Source organism: Hemitrygon akajei, chromosome 14 (assembly GCF_048418815.1).
Source record: "Hemitrygon akajei chromosome 14, sHemAka1.3, whole genome shotgun sequence".
Classification (NCBI taxonomy): domain Eukaryota; kingdom Metazoa; phylum Chordata; class Chondrichthyes; order Myliobatiformes; family Dasyatidae; genus Hemitrygon; species Hemitrygon akajei.
The window spans coordinates 3,477,720-3,496,482 of NC_133137.1; the positions used below are offsets into that span (position 1 = coordinate 3,477,720).

At 48.7% G+C, this 18,763-nt stretch overlaps 1 protein-coding gene and 1 long non-coding RNA gene across 3 annotated transcripts in view; one reads left to right on the forward strand and one right to left on the reverse strand.

The window, feature by feature from the left end:
• Nucleotides 1-12,845, forward strand: part of tcn2 (transcobalamin II) — a 42,083-nt gene extending 29,238 nt beyond the window's left edge. The window contains exons 9-10 of the mRNA XM_073065354.1: nucleotides 493-614; nucleotides 11,641-12,845. Of these exons, the coding sequence (XP_072921455.1) occupies nucleotides 493-614; nucleotides 11,641-11,702 (184 nt within the window). The 3' untranslated portion in view covers nucleotides 11,703-12,845. The remainder of the gene's footprint in view (nucleotides 1-492; nucleotides 615-11,640) is intronic.
• Nucleotides 1-15,147, reverse strand: part of LOC140738232 (uncharacterized) — a 47,797-nt gene extending 32,650 nt beyond the window's left edge. For both annotated transcript variants that reach the window (XR_012101338.1, XR_012101339.1), the window contains exon 1: nucleotides 14,816-15,147. This is a non-coding gene — a long non-coding RNA (uncharacterized lncRNA). The remainder of the gene's footprint in view (nucleotides 1-14,815) is intronic.
• Nucleotides 15,148-18,763: the final 3,616 nt, after the last annotated feature.

Sequence of the window (18,763 nt, forward strand, 5' to 3'; positions counted from 1 at the left end):
CCACACTGACCAGCATAACACCCATTTATATCATTCTCCCCACGCTCAGTGAGTTGTCCCCATGTTCCCATAACTTCCTCCAGATTCCACCAATCACCTACACACTGAGGACGGGTTCACCTACCAGCACACATGTCTTTGGGATGTCCTCTGCAAATGGGGAAGAAGTGTGTGTGTGCGCACGCGTGTGTGTGCGTGCGTGCGTGCGCGTGCGTGCGTGCGTGCGTGTGTGTGTGTGTGCGCGCGCGTATGTATGTGTGCGTGTGTGTGTGCATGTGTGTGTGTGTTGAGGGATTTGTTTTGTTGCTGTTGTTTGTTGTTTGTGTCGGTGGACGTGCTGTGTTGTTGCCAGAATGTTTGGTGACGCCTGTGGACTGCTCCCAGCACAGCCTTACGTTAAGTTGTTAACCCAAATGACGCATTTCAATGTATTTTGATGTGCATCTAATAAGTAAATCTCAATCTGTTCTGTTTCCCTCCTCTTTGCTCCAGTTTTGAGACCGTGCCAACCCTGTGGGGACCTTTCCTGACCTCAGTGAACCACATAGCAGGACAGGAGAGCACAAGGACCTACTGGACTTTGCTTTCGGAAACACACAAACCACTGATTCAAGGTGAGAGGTCATTGGGTGGTGAAGGCACTGAGCTATGTGGTTAGTTAGGCTGGGGAACCGAACAGAACAAATCAAATCAAGTTTAATTATTAAAGTCATACACGATACACCCTATCCTCGTTATATGCGGGGATACATTCCTCGCAGTCAATGCATAATGTGAAATCGCATAATGTGAATAATTATTTAAATGGAGAAAATAGGGATGCGTTCCAGAGGTTCCAGATATGCTTTATCTGTAATTTATTCACATTTTCATACTAATACGACACAAAAGCAGTACCACAAGGCACATTTGTATTATATTTCATCAATTTAAGGTAATATTCAATGTAGTAAGTCATAGAAAGTTAACATACTAGGATGTGCAGTACTCACCAACAGTGGCAGGTGTGTTCGCTCCGGGAGAGGAGTGGGTGTTGTGGCGTCGGGATCATATCGAGCACGGCAAGGGGTGAAGGAAGACTCACAGAACTCCCGGCAGCAGGAGTTGACACCGGTTTGAAGAAAGTGGTGAGAGTTGTTTGCTTGGCAGGATTTTGTTTTTCCAGCATAAATTTCCTAGTAGGGAAGAAGGGTTGACGGCAGGGAACGACAGAAATGCTGACTCCGTTCTAAACTTGGGTCCATGTCCATCGCCATTTGTACCAAGTGTTCCAACTCCCTCCATTCCCTCACCGTTGGTAAACTCCCTCCATTCCCTCACCGTTGGTAAACTCCCGGGATTTTCAAAATTGTCTGTTGCGTGCAGCATCTGAGAGATAGTTCGCCATAAAAAAGAAATGCGCCTTGAATATGGATCACACCTTGGTCGAGTGGCTGAATCGGCGATGTTGTGTTCGGCGGTAGAGAACGCTCTGTTATATTACGGTGAATGCTGTCCAAATGTTTAGGATGGGTTGGCGCATTGTCAAGCAACAAAAGAACTTTAAAGGCAAGATTCTGTTCCCGGTAGTAGCGTCCCAGAGCTGTGTTACCTTCACCTGATGCTGCGCTGTTTATAGTTTCCAACTTTTTTTCAAGTGTTAAAGCTGTTCTCTGCCGCTCGGCTGATGGCCCAGGACGTGACATCGGACGCTTAGGAGGCATTGTTAAATATTTCAAGCACAAAATCACTGCACCGTAGGTAAAACCAATAAGAGTTGCCAAAACCAATGTGAGATTGGCGGGAGTGAGATTGTGAGGCACGCACACCTGACTTGTATTGGTGGGAAGACGGGTGCTTCTCATCCCAACAGTGAGACTGTGAGGCGTGCGCACCTGACTTGTATTGGTGGGAAGGTGGGTGCTTCTCATCCCAACAGTGAGACTGTGAGGCGTGCGCACCTGACTTGTATTGGTGGGAAGGTGGGTGCTTCTCATCTCAACAGTGAGACTGTGAGGCGTGCGCACCTGACTTGTATTGGTGGGAAGACGGGTGCTTCTCATCCCAACAGTGAGACTGTGAGGCGTGCGCACCTGACTTGTATTGGTGGGAAGGTGGGTGCTTCTCATCCCAACAGTGAGACTGTGAGGCGTGCGCACCTGACTTGTATTGGTGGGAAGGTGGGTGCTTCTCATCCCAACAGTGAGACTGTGAGACGTGCGCACCTGACTTGTATTGGTGGGAAGACGGGTGCTTCTCATCCCAACAGTGAGACTGTGAGGCGTGCGCACCTGACTTGTATTGGTGGGAAGACGGGTGCTTCTCATCCCAACAGTGAGACTGTGAGGCGTGCGCACCTGACTTGTATTGGTGGGAAGACGGGTGCTTCTCATCCCAACAGTGAGACTGTGAGGCGTGCGCACGTGACTTGTATTGGTGGGAAGGTGGGTGCTTCTCATCCCAACAGTGAGACTGTGAGGCGTGCGCACCTGACTTGTATTGGTGGGAAGACGGGTGCTCCTCACGTATTGAATCCGCAGTCTGAAGACGCATGTAATGAGGATAGGGTGTACAGTCAAACAAGACAGTGTTTCTCTGGGGCATAATATATGTTCAAAATAGCAAGAGAGAAAATAAAACACACATCGTTATGCAAGAAAGCAGAAATTTTGTCCAAGTCCCTGAGAGACATGCAGATTGATGGCAATCCAGCCTGTCATTCTATTGATCGAACACTGGAGGGCAGCACTGACAGGAGAGACCAGCTCCCAGCCAAGCACAGACTCCACGCTACACCGCCTCCAGTGTCTTCTCACCTGGACTGGTGCAGCAGGCAAGCCCGCAGCTTGAGGCCTAGTCCTTGCTACAGCCAAAGCCACGCTGCTGCCTCGTCATTTGTCTCTCTCCATCAAACAGGGGAAACAGGCTGCAGCATCTCACATTACCAATGTCCAACAGGATCTTGTGATTGGAAGAGAAACGTCCAAGACGGTCACTCACGGTTACACTGCACGCTGCCTTCATGCACCAGCTCCGATGCCTTCAAGTAGCTGGCAGCAACAGGGTCCGCACCCAGGTCACTCCTCCCAACCTTCTTCCAGCTGTCCGTCGGCTCCGCCTTCAACCCAAGCATCAGCTTATTCTCCAGGCTGACCACCAGCTTCTCCTTCTCCAGGCTGACCACCGGCTTCTCCTTCTCCCTGCCGAGCGTCAGCATCTCCTTCTCCAGGCTGACCACCGGCTTCTCCTTCTCCAGGCTGACCACCGGCTTCTCCTTCTCCCTGCCAAGCGTCGGCTTCTCCTTCTCCAGGCTGACCACCGGCTTCTCCTTCTCCCTGCCGAGCGTCAGCTTCTCCTTCTCCAGGCTGACCACCGGCTTCTCCTTCTCCCTGCCAAGCGTCGGCTTCTCCTTCTCCAGGCTGACCACCGGCTTCTCCTTCTCCCTGCCGAGCGCCAGCATCTCCTTCTCCAGGCTGACCACCGGCTTCTCCTTCTCCAGGCTGACCACCGGCTTCTCCTTCTCCCTGCTGAGCGCCAGCTTCTCCTTCTCCAGGCTGACCACCGGCTTCTCCTTCTCCAGGCTGACCACCGGCTTCTCCTTCTCCCTGCCGAGCGCCAGCATCTCCTTCTCCAGGCTGACCACCGGCTTCTCCTTCTCCAGGCTGACCACCGGCTTCTCCTTCTCCCTGCCGAGCGTCAGCATCTCCTTCTCCAGGCTGACCACCGGCTTCTCCTTCTCCCTGCCGAGCGTCAGCATCTCCTTCTCCAGGCTGACCACCGGCTTCTCCTTCTCCAGGCTGACCACCGGCTTCTCCTTCTCCCTGCCGAGCGCCAGCTTCTCCTTCTCCAGGCTGACCATCGGCTTCTCCTTCTCCCTGCCGAGCGCCAGCATCTCCTTCTCCAGGCTGACCACCGGCTTCTCCTTCTCCAGGCTGACCACCGGCTTCTCCTTCTCCCTGCCAAGCGTCAGCTTCTCCTTCTCCAGGCTGACCACCGGCTTCTCCTTCTCCCTGCCGAGCGCCAGCATCTCCTTCTCCAGGCTGACCACCGGCTTCTCCTTCTCCAGGCTGACCACCGGCTTCTCCTTCTCCCTGCCGAGCACCAGCTTCTCCTTCTCCAGGCTGACCACCGGCTTCTCCTTCTCCCTGCCGAGCGCCAGCTTCTCCTTCTCCAGGCTGACCACCGGCTTCTCCTTCTCCCTGCCAAGCGTCAGCATCTCCTTCTCCAGGCTGACCACCGGCTTCTCCTTCTCCAGGCTGACCACCGGCTTCTCCTTCTCCCTGCCGAGCGCCAGCATCTCCTTCTCCAGGCTGACCACCGGCTTCTCCTTCTCCTTGCCGAGCGCCAGCTTCTCCTTCTCCAGGCTGACCACCGGCTTCTCCTTCTCCCTGCCGAGCGCCAGCATCTCCTTCTCCAGGCTGACCACCGGCTTCTCCTTCTCCAGGCTGACCACCGGCTTCTCCTTCTCCCTGCCAAGCGTCAGCATCTCCTTCTCCAGGCTGACCACCGGCTTCTCCTTCTCCCTGCCGAGCGCCAGCATCTCCTTCTCCAGGCTGACCACCGGCTTCTCCTTCTCCAGGCTGACCACCGGCTTCTCCTTCTCCCTGCCGAGCGCCAGCATCTCCTTCTCCAGGCTGACCACCGGCTTCTCCTTCTCCCTGCCGAGCGCCAGCATCTCCTTCTCCAGGCTGACCACCGGCTTCTCCTTCTCCAGGCTGACCACCGGCTTCTCCTTCTCCCTGCCAAGCGCCAGCATCTCCTTCTCCAGGCTGACCACCGGCTTCTCCTTCTCCAGGCTGACCACCGGCTTCTCCTTCTCCCTGCCGAGCGCCAGCTTCTCCTTCTCCAGACTGACCACCGGCTTCTCCTTCTCCCTGCCGAGCGCCAGCATCTCCTTCTCCAGGCTGACCACCGGCTTCTCCTTCTCCAGGCTGACCACCGGCTTCTCCTTCTCCCTGCCGAGCGCCAGCATCTCCTTCTCCAGGCTGACCACCGGCTTCTCCTTCTCCAGGCTGACCACCGGCTTCTCCTTCTCCCTGCCGAGCGCCAGCATCTCCTTCTCCAGGCTGACCACCGGCTTCTCCTTCTCCAGGCTGACCACCGGCTTCTCCTTCTCCCTGCCAAGCGCCAGCATCTCCTTCTCCAGGCTGACCACCGGCTTCTCCTTCTCCAGGCTGACCACCGGCTTCTCCTTCTCCCTGCCGAGCGCCAGCTTCTCCTTCTCCAGGCTGACCACCGGCTTCTCCTTCTCCCTGCCGAGCGCCAGCATCTCCTTCTCCCTGCCGAGCGCCAGCATCTCCTTCTCCAGGCTGACCACCGGCTTCTCCTTCTCCAGGCTGACCACCGGCTTCTCCTTCTCCCTGCCGAGCGCCAGCATCTCCTTCTCCAGGCTGACCACCGGCTTCTCCTTCTCCAGGCTGACCACCGGCTTCTCCTTCTCCCTGCCAAGCGTCAGCTTCTCCTTCTCCAGGCTGACCACCGGCTTCTCCTTCTCCCTGCCGAGCGCCAGCATCTCCTTCTCCAGGCTGACCACCGGCTTCTCCTTCTCCAGGCTGACCACCGGCTTCTCCTTCTCCCTGCCAAGCGCCAGCTTCTCCTTCTCCAGGCTGACCACCGGCTTCTCCTTCTCCAGGCTGACCACCGGCTTCTCCTTCTCCCTGCCGAGCGCCAGCTTCTCCTTCTCCAGGCTGACCACCGGCTTCTCCTTCTCCCTGCCGAGCGCCAGCATCTCCTTGAGATTAATTTTTCAGGCATTTACAAGAAAATAAAGAAGTACAATAGAATTTATGAAAATGTATATGTGAAGACTAAGAGTAGAACTAGAGGTCATGGTTGAAGGTAAAAGATGAAATATTTCAGGAGAATTAGGTGGGGTTCTTCACTCGGTGTTGTAAATGTGGAATTAGCTGCTGGTGGAAGTAGTGAGCGCGGGTTTAATTGTAACATTTAAGGGAAGTTCGGAAAGGGGCAAGGATTGGTAGAGTTTGGTGAGAAATAATCTGGGTTCAGGTGGGCTGGACTAGACTGAAGATCAATATCGAAGATCAATCAATCAAGGCCCAATCATTGATGGTGTTTAAGGAAGGGATTGATAAGTATCTAATTAGTCAGGGTATCAAGGGATATGGGGAAAAAGCCAGAAATTGGAACTAGATGGGAGAATAGTTTAGCTTATGGTGGAGTGGCGGAGCAGACTCGATGGGCTGAATGGCCTACTTCTCCTTTGTCTGGTGGTCAGGTCAGTATGGACTGGATGGGCCGAAGGGCCTGTTTCTGTGTTGTAGTACTCTATAACCCTGGTTTGATTCTGATCTCTGACGCTGTCGGTGTGGAATGTGCATGTTCTGCCTGGGTGGGGGTGGGCTCCAGTTCCCCCCCAACATCCTAAAGACATCTGCAGCTGGGTGGGTTGATTGCCCACAGTAGTAAATTGTCACTTGTGTGTAGGTGAGTGGGGAGAGAGGATAGGTTAGGATGAAATAAAGGGGAAATGGGATTGTTGAGTGCTGGCGTGTCTCAGTGGACTGAATGGCCCTTTTGTGTTCCAACAAAATATGAGAACTTTCATTTACATGTCATATCCCAGATAACCTGACTGAATTTTTAAAAATCTGTTCCTTTGCAGTTGCAGATTCCTGCCCAGCACCTGTATCTCTCTGAGGGACAGAGTTCCTGCAGATTCCTGCCTAGCACTTGTGTCTCTCTGAGGCAGAGTTCCTCTTTTCCTTTGCCTCTTGTGTGTAAACTATTTGACCTGGACAATTGCAGGAGTAGATCCTGCACTTCCCACCTTCACCGCCAGAGGGAGTGGTTCCCCAGCAGAGCAATTTTAAGCACTACAAATTCCCTTGCTAAAGGAGATAGAAACCTGATTTATAAACTTTACACTTTCAAGCCCCAGCGAACTCGCTCTTCCATGGGAGCAGCAGAGACCAAGAGAGGTGTAGGTGGAAAACAGACACTGTGTGAAGCGGGTTCCAGGTACATACTGATTCCTACATAGTACAGATATATAAATCCAAATTAGGGCACCTCTGTCCTCTTTACCCTCTATATTGCTAATTGCATTGATTTTCAAAGTTCAAAGTACATTTGTTATCAAAGTGTGTATACACTGTACAACCTTGAGATCCGTCTCCTAACAGGCAGCCATGAAACAAAGAAACTCAAAAAAAAGGACTGTAGAACACCTATTGTGCAGAGAGGAAAAAGACACGTCATGCCCATAAAAAGAGAACCCATGTGAAAAAAAGACTGACAAACACCCGATACGCAGAGAAGAAAACGCAGGCAAATAGAGTTCTGAGCTGAGGTCAGCAAAAGAGCCCAGTAAACACGAGGAAATCTGCAGATGCTGGAAATTCAAACAACACACACAAAATGCTGGTGGAACGCAGCAGGCCAGGCAGCATCTATAGGGAGAAGCGCTGTTGACATTTCGGGCCGAGACCCTTCGCCAAAAGAGCCCAGTAGTTCAGCGCAGAGCTGAGAGCATTGTGGAGCAGCGGTCTGAACCGGCCCAGCCCTTGCCTCGGGCCCCGATACTCTGACCTTTTCAATCTGGCCCCGCGCCTAAATCGACAACCATATATCAGGTACAATTGCCTTGATACGCGCTGGTGCCTGGACCTCGCCCCCTTGATTCGGCCTGTAACCGACCTTTCCGATTTGGCATTTAAGTCCCCAACCGAACATCGAGTTCAGTCAAATCGATATGCTCTGGTGCCTGGACCTTGCCGCCCCAATTCAGCCTTCAGCACGGTGTTAAATCGATTGAACATCGGGCCCTCCTCGCCTCAGTTCTGCCACGTCAAATTGCCTTCGAGTCCAAAGCGAAGTTACAGACCTTTACCTGCAATGATCGTTTGCCAGAAAAATCATGATCAGCAAAGTAATTAGTAGTTTTCCTTGTTTTGCTGTCCTGGCTCTGACCTGCCCCCGTCCGAACTTGCAGCCCCTCCACTCATTCAGAACTCGGCCTAATATTGTAGTCAGACCTTCCAACAAGGAGGTGCTGTTGGGGTCTGGCAAAGTGACCTGCATTTTGCAGAGAGCAAACGGCAGCCCTCAGATACCTCCTCCCGGTACGTGACTCTGATGTGGTCACAGACCTCGTTTCCTCCTGAAATCCTGCCTCAGCAGCTTCCAGCCTTGAAGTACCCCAACTCTGTTACACTCTCTTCAACCTCCTGTAACCAGCATGCACAGACGTGTACGTGTGTCTCTGTGCAGATGTGACCTATGCCCTGACATTACACATGTAAAGGCGTCTGCCAATATTATGCAAATGCAACTATGGAGCCATGTGTATGCAGAGTTATAAACATTGGAAAAGAGTTGAACCTCATGAAGGTTGTCACTACCCTGGTAACCTGTTTTCCAATTGTAGATTAATGAGGAGGGGTCTCATTGAAACTTAGCAGATACTGAACGGCCCAGATAGAGTGGATGTTTCCTGTAGAATCAGAATCAGGTTTATTATCACTGGCATGTGCCGTGAAATTTGTTAACTTAGCAGCAGCAGCAGCGGTACAATGCAATGTATAATTAAATCCATTACACTGAGTATATATGTATATTAAATAGTTAGATTTAAAATAGAGCAAAGCAGAAATGATGTATTTTGAAAAAGTGAGGTAGTGTCGAAGGATTCAATATCCATTTAGGAATCGGATGGCAGAGGGGAAGAAGCTGTTCCTGAATCGCTGAGTGTGTGCCTTCAGGCTTCTGTACATCCTTCCTGACGGTAACAATGAGAAAAAAGCATGACCTGGGTTAAGGGGGTCCTTAGATAGATAGATAGATAGATAGATACTTTATTCATCCCCATGGGGAAATTCAACATTTTTTCCAATGTCCCATACACTTGTTGTAGCAAAAACTCATTACATAACAGAAGTCAGCTTTCTGAGGCACCGCTCTTTGAAGCTGTCTTGGATACTACGGTGGCTAGCACCCAAGATGGGGATGACTAATTTTACAACTTCCTGTAGCTTCTTTCGGTGCCCCCCCCCCCCCACCCATACCAGACAGTGATGCAGCCTGTCAGAATGCTCTCCATGGTTCATCTGTAGAAGCTTTCAATTGTCTTAGGTGACAAACCAAATCTCTTCAACCTTCTAATGAAATCGAGCCACGTTCTTGCTGCATTGATATGTTGGGACCAGGATAGATCCTCAGCGATTTTGACACCCAGGGACTTGAAGTTGCTCACTCTCTCCACTTCTGATCCCTCTATGAGGATTGGTATGTGTTCCTTCATCTTACCCTTCCTGAAGTCCACAATCAGCTCTTTTGTCTTACTGACGTTGAGTGGAAGGTTATTACTGGAACAACACTCATCTAGTTGTTATATCTCTCTCCTGTACACCCTTTCATCTCCATCTCAGATTCCACCAACAACAGTTGTATCACCAGCTATGCCTATCCATACCATCATGGGTATATAGAGCAGTGGGCTAAGCACACATCCCTGAGGTGCTCCAGTGTTGATCGTCAGTGAGGAGGAGATATTATCACCAACCCGCACTAATTGTGTTTTACACAATTGAAAGTTGAGGATCTAATTGCAGAGGGAGATACAGAGGCCCAGGTTCTGCAACTTCTCAATCAGGATTGTGAGAATGATGGTATGAAATGCTGAGCTATAGTTGATGAACAGCATCCTGCCGTAGGTGTTTGTGTTGTCTAGGTGGTCTAAAGCCACGTGGAGAGCCATTGAGATTGCGTCTGCCATTGACCTATTGTGGCGATAGGCAAATTGCAATGGGTCCAGGTCCTTGCTGAGGCAGGAGTTCAGTCAAGCCATTACCAACCTCTTAGAGCATTTCATCACTGTGTTACTGGACGATAGTCATTAGGGCACATTACACTACACTGTTACCTTTTTAAAACAGGTGGGAACTTCTGACTATGGCAGTGAGAGGTTGAAAATGTCCCTGAATACTCCCGCTAGTTGGTTGGCACAGGTTTTCAGAGCCTTACCAGGTACTCCATCAGGACCTTCTGCCTTGTGTGGATTCACCTTTCTGAAAGACAGCCTAACATCGGCCTCCGAGACAGAGATGACAGGGTCACCAGGTGCAGCAGGGATCTCAGCTGTAGTTATATTCTCCCATTCAAAGCGGGCACCCTTCTATAGAGAGAGTCCAGGACCAGAGGGCACAGCCCCAGATTACAAGCATGTCCTTTAGAACAGAGATGAGGAGGAATTTTATTTAGCAAGAGTATGGGGAATCTGTGGAATGTGTTGATTATATTTTAAGCTGAATTTGAAAGGTTCTTGATGAGTAAGGGTGTCAAAGGTTATGGAGAGGAAGCAGGAGAATGAGTTTGAGAGGGATAATAAATCAGCCATGATTGAAATGTGGAGCAGCCTCAATGGGCCAAGTGGCCTAATTCTGCTCCTGTGTCTTATGGTTTATCCTAAGCTCCCTTAGAATTTAATAATGGTTCCTTGGTCTTGCGTTCCCAGTCGGCAGCTGGGTTGAAAATCGGTGGCAATTTGCAAACTCACCCCAGTGCTTTTACTGGTCGCAGTTCAGCCTGATCGCCAGCAGTACGCGCGCCTTCCTGCAGGGGTCGCTGTTGAGCAGCGGGCCCTCGGCTGGTCCCTGCCCGTTCTGAGTGCAGAGAGCCGGGGTGCCCCACAACTCGCATGAAACTCCGGAGCACTGACCTTCCCCAAATGAGCTGTCCCGAAAAGAAATCATTGCTTCTGCATTATGACTAAAGACTGATACAGCACGGAGTAGGCACTGAGCCTCCACTTGCACTATACATCACATCCACAGGCTGTCCCGACCGACTTATAGTCAAAGTCGAGTTTACTGTCCTATGTCCAAGTATAAAAAATCGTACTTGCAGCAACATCACTGGCACGTGGCAATAGAGGAGCAGCATTCACAAGGAAAACACCGTTTTTACAAGAACACAATCAGGATTTTTAAAAAGCAGCCCATGTCTGTGCAAAATGATCACAGTGTAATTACACTGTGGTGATTAGGGTCGTGCTACTCAGTTCAGGAAGCGAATGGGTGAAGACGGCATTCTAACATAAAATGCAGCAACCAGTATACACCAAGCCGAACAGCAACGTGAGATTCCTGTTCTCTGTGATACTGGTTGCAGAAGATGGCCCTGCCTTTTCCAAAATGGTGCCCTGGGAGGTGTGTTGGAAAGGTTACTCCTTTGACCAGGTGATTTTTTTCCTTCTGAACTGCATGAACTTGCATTAAGTGCTCAGAGGATGGATTTAACGCTCAGTATTTGTAGTGGTGAAGCGGAAAGCCAGCAAGGAACATCTAGTGCTGGACACGCACCGAAGACAACGTGTACTGCATTACTCCAAACAGTGTACTGCACAGTGCAAATAACTGGTGCTTGTTGCAGGCAAGTAACTTCCAAATGCAGAACTGCTTCACGATTAAGATTAGCTTTATTTGTCACATCGAAACATACAGTTTCATGCATTGTTTGACCAATGACCAATATAGTCTGAGATATTCTGGGGGGGGGGGCAGTCCGCAAGCCAACGTAGGACGTTCAGAGCCTACTAACCCTCACCCATCTCTGAAATGTGGGAGGAAACCGTGGCACATGGGGGAAATCCACATGGTCATGGGGGGAATGTACTTTTCTCACGTTGTGTTCTTCCCGCAGGAATCCAGGATTATCACCCCCATCAAGGCGAACACATCCTCCTGCAGCTCAGCAGCTTCTAGCCAGCTCAGCCATCCGCAGCTCCCGTCTTCCAATCGGTTGATCATTAATGAGTTAATTCAGAGCCCTGAAAAGCAGGCTAATCATTAAGGGGCACATGCAGAACGCTGGAGGTATTCAGCAGGTCAGGGAGCATCGGCGGCAAGAAACAAACAATAAGGAATTAATTGATAAGGGATTTTTAAAGCCTAAAACCGTCATTCCTGGGCTGTCACAGCCTAACCGAAGGGCAAATGGATGAAGAGGCAGATACTTGCCAGTAAAATGCCAGACACTGGGTACACTTCTCTTCCGTTGCCCACTTCCTTTCCTTTGGCCATTACTGAGCCAGTTAATGTATCTGGAGTGATCTGTGATTCACCAGCCCACGGTCTGTCCAATGGCCACTCAGACCAATCTTGCCACGCTTGATTATTCCCGCTGCTCTCTGGGAATTTACCGGGATGCGGTTCCCTTCGTCCTTTGCACCGAGCCGAGGCAGGAGGTCTCCTTGCCAATCGGCATGATGTACAGGAGTACCTGGTTACCGATCCAGCATTTGCCCCTTGGTTTTTAGCTCTGTGCCATCTCTAAATCTCCCACTGCCTCTGCTGTCTGCAGCCCAGGGTGCAGGGTGGAATTCGAGGCCGTATTTCCACACAGCATTAAGGGAGCTAATTGGCCCAGTAGGTCCATTCCGGCTCTCTGCACTCCCATGAAATTTCCCTATAACCTACTTCCATTAACTCTCCCACAACTCTACCCTTCACCTGTTCCCAGGGAGAATTTGCAAATTGCACACAAACAGCAGCAGAGGTGGGGATTGAACCTGGGTTGCTGGAGCCCAGGGGCAGCAGCTCTGCCTACTGTGTCCTTGCTCTGGTCTGCAGACAGAACAACCAAGTTTATAACCACTTCCTCACTTCCACACAGCATCCATATTTACATATTGATTCTCCTTTAGTGATTTTTCTTCAATAACCCGCTTTTGGTTAATATTAGCAAATGTATAAATAAAAAGATGAACTGTTGAGCCATGAGCATTATGTTGAATAGCTCACTGGCAAAGAAGGTAGGGAAATTGATTTAACTCAGGGCCTGATGCTTTAACTGTTATTGATAAATTTTGTCATCACGTTTTTGTAATATTAAATACTAAAGTGTTATGAATGACTACCTTTTTTTGCCGTGTTCCTGTGACTATATCTCTGCTCTTATTTCATCTCCATGATTTATAAAATCCACAGGCCTTTGGCCCACAATGTTGTGCTGACATCTTCACTTCCCCTGCGTCTACACCACGTTAATCTCCAAATCAGCATGGTGGTCAGTGAAGGTGCCTGGTCTCCAAAACTGCCCTTAACTGGTCCAGGTCTCTGGCTGATGAGGTACACTTTCAATCATCTGTATTACGGCTGTGCAATGTAGCCCCAAGCTGGTAGAAGATGAAATAAATGAACATAGACTTCTTTTCCATCCAGCAATCCAAGACCTAATCCTATTGTTCCCCCCTGACCATAAATTTTTTAATGTGTTTCCTCTAATGCCTCTTACTTTCTGCATCCCCCAGGTATGACCAAAGTCCCAACACTGACCCCTGGGGCACCCTCCTCATTACAGGCCTCCTGTTGGAGAACTGACCTTCAACCATCACCCTCTGCTTCCTACTATCAAGGCAATTCTGAATCCACCTCACTGACCTTTCAGATCAGCCTTCCACGCAAGGCCTTACTGAAATCCATATTAAACATTCACCTGTCCTACATTCACCTGTCCCCGAAAAACCTCAAAAAGACTCATCATTGTGACCTCCCACACACAAAACCATGATGTCACATAAACTCTCAATGAGGCCATTACTATCCAGGCGATGGCAGATCGTGCCCCTCAGCATTACCTCCAGTAAACTCTCTATAACCGAACTTGGGTTCAAAGGCCTTTCGTTCCTCGGTCTGCCCTTGCTACCCTTTTAGAACAATGGCACAGTGTCAGCCACCCTCCTGTCTTCTGGAACTTCAACAGTGCTAATGATGGAGAAATTATCTCTACAAGGACCTCCACAATTTAATCCATGGCCTCCCATAATGTGCAGGAGTGTATCTGGTCAGGCTGTGGGGATTCCCGTACCTTAATGTGCTTCAGGGCTGTAAATACTTCTTTCTTTGTAATCTGCATAAGATCCAAGACGTTACTATTTATTGTCCTCATTTCTTTGGCATCAAAGATAAATAGGCATTAAATATATCAGCCATCTCCTGCAGCTCCATACATAGGCAGCCATGATGGTCTTTAAGGGGAGCTGGTCTCTCTCAAGTCACCCGTCTAATGTTAATATGACTGAAGAACCTCATGAGAATTTCTTTTACCCAGCCTGCTAAATTCATCTCCAACTCTCCTTTTGCCCTCCTGATTTCCCTTTTAAGCCTGGCCTTAAACTCTTTATATTTGTCAAGGGATTCATTTGTACCCAGCTGTCTAATGTGATGCTTGTTTTCTTTTTCCTTGACAAAGTCATGGTGTCTCTGAACAGCCAGGTTTCCCTGAACTTGGTATGTCTACCCTTCTTCCTAACAGTGATGTGACCCTTTTAAAAGCCTCCCACTTGCCTTTAAATAGAGTCACTCAGTCGATGCCAGCTAGGTTCTGCCTGATGCCCTCAAAGTTGCCCCTGCTCCAGTTCAGGACTTCAAACTGTGGACCTGTTCTATCTTTTCCCATAACTATTTAAAATCTAATAGGACTGTGGTCACCAGACCCAAAGTGCTCCCCAATTGCTACTTGGGTAATTTGGCCCACGTCATTCTCCACATATTGCATAAGGAAACTGTCTTTGATGCCCGGTACAGACTGTGCCCCATCCAGACCCTTTGCATTCTGGGTGGCCCAGGAAAATTGAAATCTCCCTCAAGCACTACCCTACTATTCTCTCAAGTACGTGCACTTCCTCAACACATCTGCTCCTTAGCTTTTGCTTGTGGAGGGGGGGTCTATAATACAACCCTATAAAAGTGACCATTCCCTTCTTATTTCTAACTTCTACCCAAATTGTCTTGTTAGATGATCCTTCAAGCATATCCTCTCTAAGCTCAGCAATAATGTCCTCCATATCTAAACGGCAACTCTCCTCCACTCTTACCTGTCCCTCTGTTGTACCTGAAGCATCCGGGACACTGAGCTGCCAGTCTCCTCTCAGCCACTTTTCTGTGATGGCCACAATATCCCAGTTCCTAGAAGCAATCCACACACTCGGTTCGCTCTGTTCAGCTTTGAAATGGAAGCAGTTTCAAGTCATGGCCCTATCTAGGCTGGGAACTCTCCAGATATGACCGATGTTCCAGGGATTTCACATGAGCTCCAGGTCAGGGATCCATCTTGGCCCCTGTGCTCCCCTTTAATGATTCTGTCCCGTGCACTAGGCAGCCTCCTGACTTTTAAACAGGCAGCAAGCTAGACGACACCTGCTGAGGACCCTGGTGACCTGTGAGCTGAGAACTAAGCACTTGGTGAGTTTGGAAAATGCTTGGAATGTTTTTGTTTAATGATTAATGTATTTTTCTTAACTGAATTTAAATGGTTATACTTAAACCATCATTACACATCACATTGCAATTACTATTTTACAGTCATTTTAAGAATACATAACAAAATTAAAATGAAGAAGCACAATTGTCAATGGGATTGTATTGAGCAACACACACAAAATTCTGGAGCAACACAGCAGATCAGGCAGCATCTATGGAGGGGAATAAACAGTTGACGTTTCAGGCCGAGACACTTAATCAGGACTGGAAAGGAAGGAGGCAGAAGCCAGATTAAGAAGGTGAGGGGGAGGGTGGAGTACAAGCTGACAGGTGATAGGTGAGACCAAGTAAGAAGGAAGGTGAGTGGGTGGGGGAGATAGGCGGAGGATGTAAGAAACTGGGAGGTGATAGGTGGAAAGGAATCCGACAGGAGAGGAGAATGGATGAAGGGGAAGAGGAGCAGATCCAGATGGGGGTGACGGGAACACCATGAGGGCGGAGAAGGTGAAGAGAAGGGCTTAGGGTAAAATGGAAAAAGCGAGAACGGGTGGGAGTGATTCATGGAAGTCAGAGAGATCGACCTTAGTGACATCAGGTTGGAGGCTACCCAGAAGAACGTGAGGTGATGCTCCTCTGGTCTGTATTTGGCCTCATCATGGCAGTAGAGGAAGACATGTTAAAATGAGCATGGGAAGTTGAAACGGGTGGCCACTGTGAGATCCTGGTTGTTGTGGTGGTTAAAGTGAAGCTGGGAGATCCTGGTGGTTGTGGTGGTTAGAGTGAAGCTGGGAGATCCTGGTTGTTGTGGTGGTTAGAGTGAAGCTGGGAGATCCTGGTGGTTGTAAAGACACGTTTCCTGCCACTATCATCGAGTCTGCAGAACAAAGAGGATTGTTAATAAGATTTTGCTTGTGGGTTGTGAAATCAAAGGGAAACCTGATGCTCTGCATTTTCTTCAGTTTTGTGATGTCCCTTTGATAGGGTGTTGTGTATAACAAAAACTTTAATCTTAAAAAAAGTTCAAAATACATTTATTATCAGATTATGTATACTATATACAACCTCGAGTTTCATCTCCTCACAGGCAGCCACAAAACAAGAAACCCAATAGAACCCAGTTTAAAAAAAGACCATCCGACACCTAATGTGCAGGGAAAAAATAAATTATGCAAACAATAAAAGTAAGCAAATAACATTGCAAACTAAAGCCACAAAGCCAGTCATCACTAAGCTGATCCAGGAGCCCGTTACTCGCAGGGCATAGCAGCTGCCAGAAGCCAGAGACCGAAACCTTTCCTCCAGCAATTATTCCAGCTGAACCTGGGCTACCCCTTTTCTGGATAGGAGTCCTGTGGTGCCTTCTTTCATTTCCAGACATGGGTTGTGCCACACAAGCCATTTGTGTTAATTCACTCCCCATACCTCAGCTCGCTGCTTCTCGTTACGGTTACAATACATCACAAGAACCAGCCAGCCTCCCCTTTGCAGTCCCTGTCTACAGTTCTCACTGGCTCAGGAAAGCAGCCAGCGAAACCAAGGCCCTCGCATTTCAGGTATTCTCTCCTCCCTCTCCTATCGAGCAGAAAAAGCTGAAAACACATACTGCCAACCTCAAGGACAGCTTCTACCGTGCTCTTGAATGACCTGTACATTGAAAAAGAGAACTTGACCTCACAATCTAGCTCAGCATGTCTATTATCTAGCTGCACTTTCCTTTAACCGTAACTGTAATACTATGTTCTGCATCCTGTTATCGCTCCTCCCTTGCAGTAACTCAATCTACTTGTGCTTTGAAGTGATCTGCATGGATCTGCCTTGGTACAAGTGACAATAATAAACCAATTTACCATTTCCAATTCCATCAACAGATCCATTCATTCCTCCCAATATCAGCCCTTTTGCTCAACTTTCCTTCACCTCAGCATTGACAGCGCGACCTTCACCAAGCCCGGCCCCAAACTCCTGAAATTCATTAACCATCACCACCTTTAGGACCATCTCAGTGATAGATCACTTGGTCATCTGCCCATACTGATCTTGCTATGTGACTGGGTGCCAGATGTTATTTCCTGGGATATGCCCAAAACAGCTCTAGCAAACCTACCTACAAGGATATTGGTCCCCCTCGAGATCAGGTGTAACCCATCATTCCTATAAAGGACATACCTTCCCCAGAAGAGATCCCAACGGTTCAGAAATCTGAAATCCTGCACCTTGTACTAGCATCAGCCATGCACTCATCTGCCAAATCAACTTTACACTCACTGGTACCAGAGATAGTAATCCAGAGATTACCATCCTTGAGGCCCTGCTTTGTAGCTTTTTACTAGCTCTCTACACTCCCTCCTCAGGGCCTCATCCCTCTTCCCATCTATGGATGTCATTGGTTCCAATATGTTAAATGGCTGTTCATCCTCTCGTTTTGAGGCTTGGTGCCAGGTATTTTCCTGAAAAGTGCCTCTGGTAATTTTTGGTGTGGCTGATGAATTGTGGTGAGGGATAATTATGATCCTATGCTGGATTTTCTCCAGTTTGACTCACTCTGTATAATATGAGTCTGTCTGAGGGACAAGTCTCATCAATGCTCAAGGCACAGGTGGATCCAATGAGACAGGAATCTACTTGAAGCTCAGCGGGATAGTTCTCTGAGGTCAGAGACTCTGAACGGCTTCCTTAAAATCACATGATCTATGTACCTGATGATTCTAAAGTTGAAAGCATAGCAGCCTGGACATCCCTCTTGTGAGGAGTAGACATTGGTCAGGTTGTAGATTGGTGAGACCATAGGTCGTTGTAAAAGGGACATCTCTAAACCCATAACAGTTCAGGTGCCTTGCCATTCAGTGTGGTGACCCATACTACAATAACACTACCTCATTATCGTTTGTTTGCACCATTTATTTACTTAAGCAACTTACGGTGTCTATAAAAAGTATTCCCCCCCCCCCCCCCCGGAAGTTTTACAACAGTGAATCGCAGTAAATTTAATTTGGCTTTTTTGACACTGATCAGCAGAAAAAGACTCTTTTCTGTCAAAGTGAAAACAAATTTCTACAAATTGGTCTAAATTTTTTACAATTATTAATCTCAATACAATTTATTGCATAATTACTCACCCCCTTAAAGTCAGTATTTAGTAGGTGCACCTTTGGCAGCAATTACAGACTTGAGTCTGTGTGGATAGGTCTCTATCAGCTTTGCACATCTGGGCACTGAAATATTTCCCCATTCTTCTTTACAAAACTGCTCAAGCTCTGTCAGATTGCATGGGGATTTTGAGTCCAGCCATAAATTCTCAAGTGGATTGAGGTCTGGACTCTGACTTGGCCACTCCAGGACATTAACTTTGTTGTTTTTAAGCCATTCCTGTGTAGCTTTGGTTTTATGCTGGGGGTCATTGTCCTGTTGCAGAACAAATCTTCTCCCAAGTTGCAGTTCTCTTCAGAAAACCTGATTACTTCAGGTTTTCCTTCAGGATTTCCCTGTATTTTGCTGCATTCATTTTACCCTCTATTTCACAAGCCTTCCAGGGCCTGCTGCAGTATGACGCAACCGTTACCATG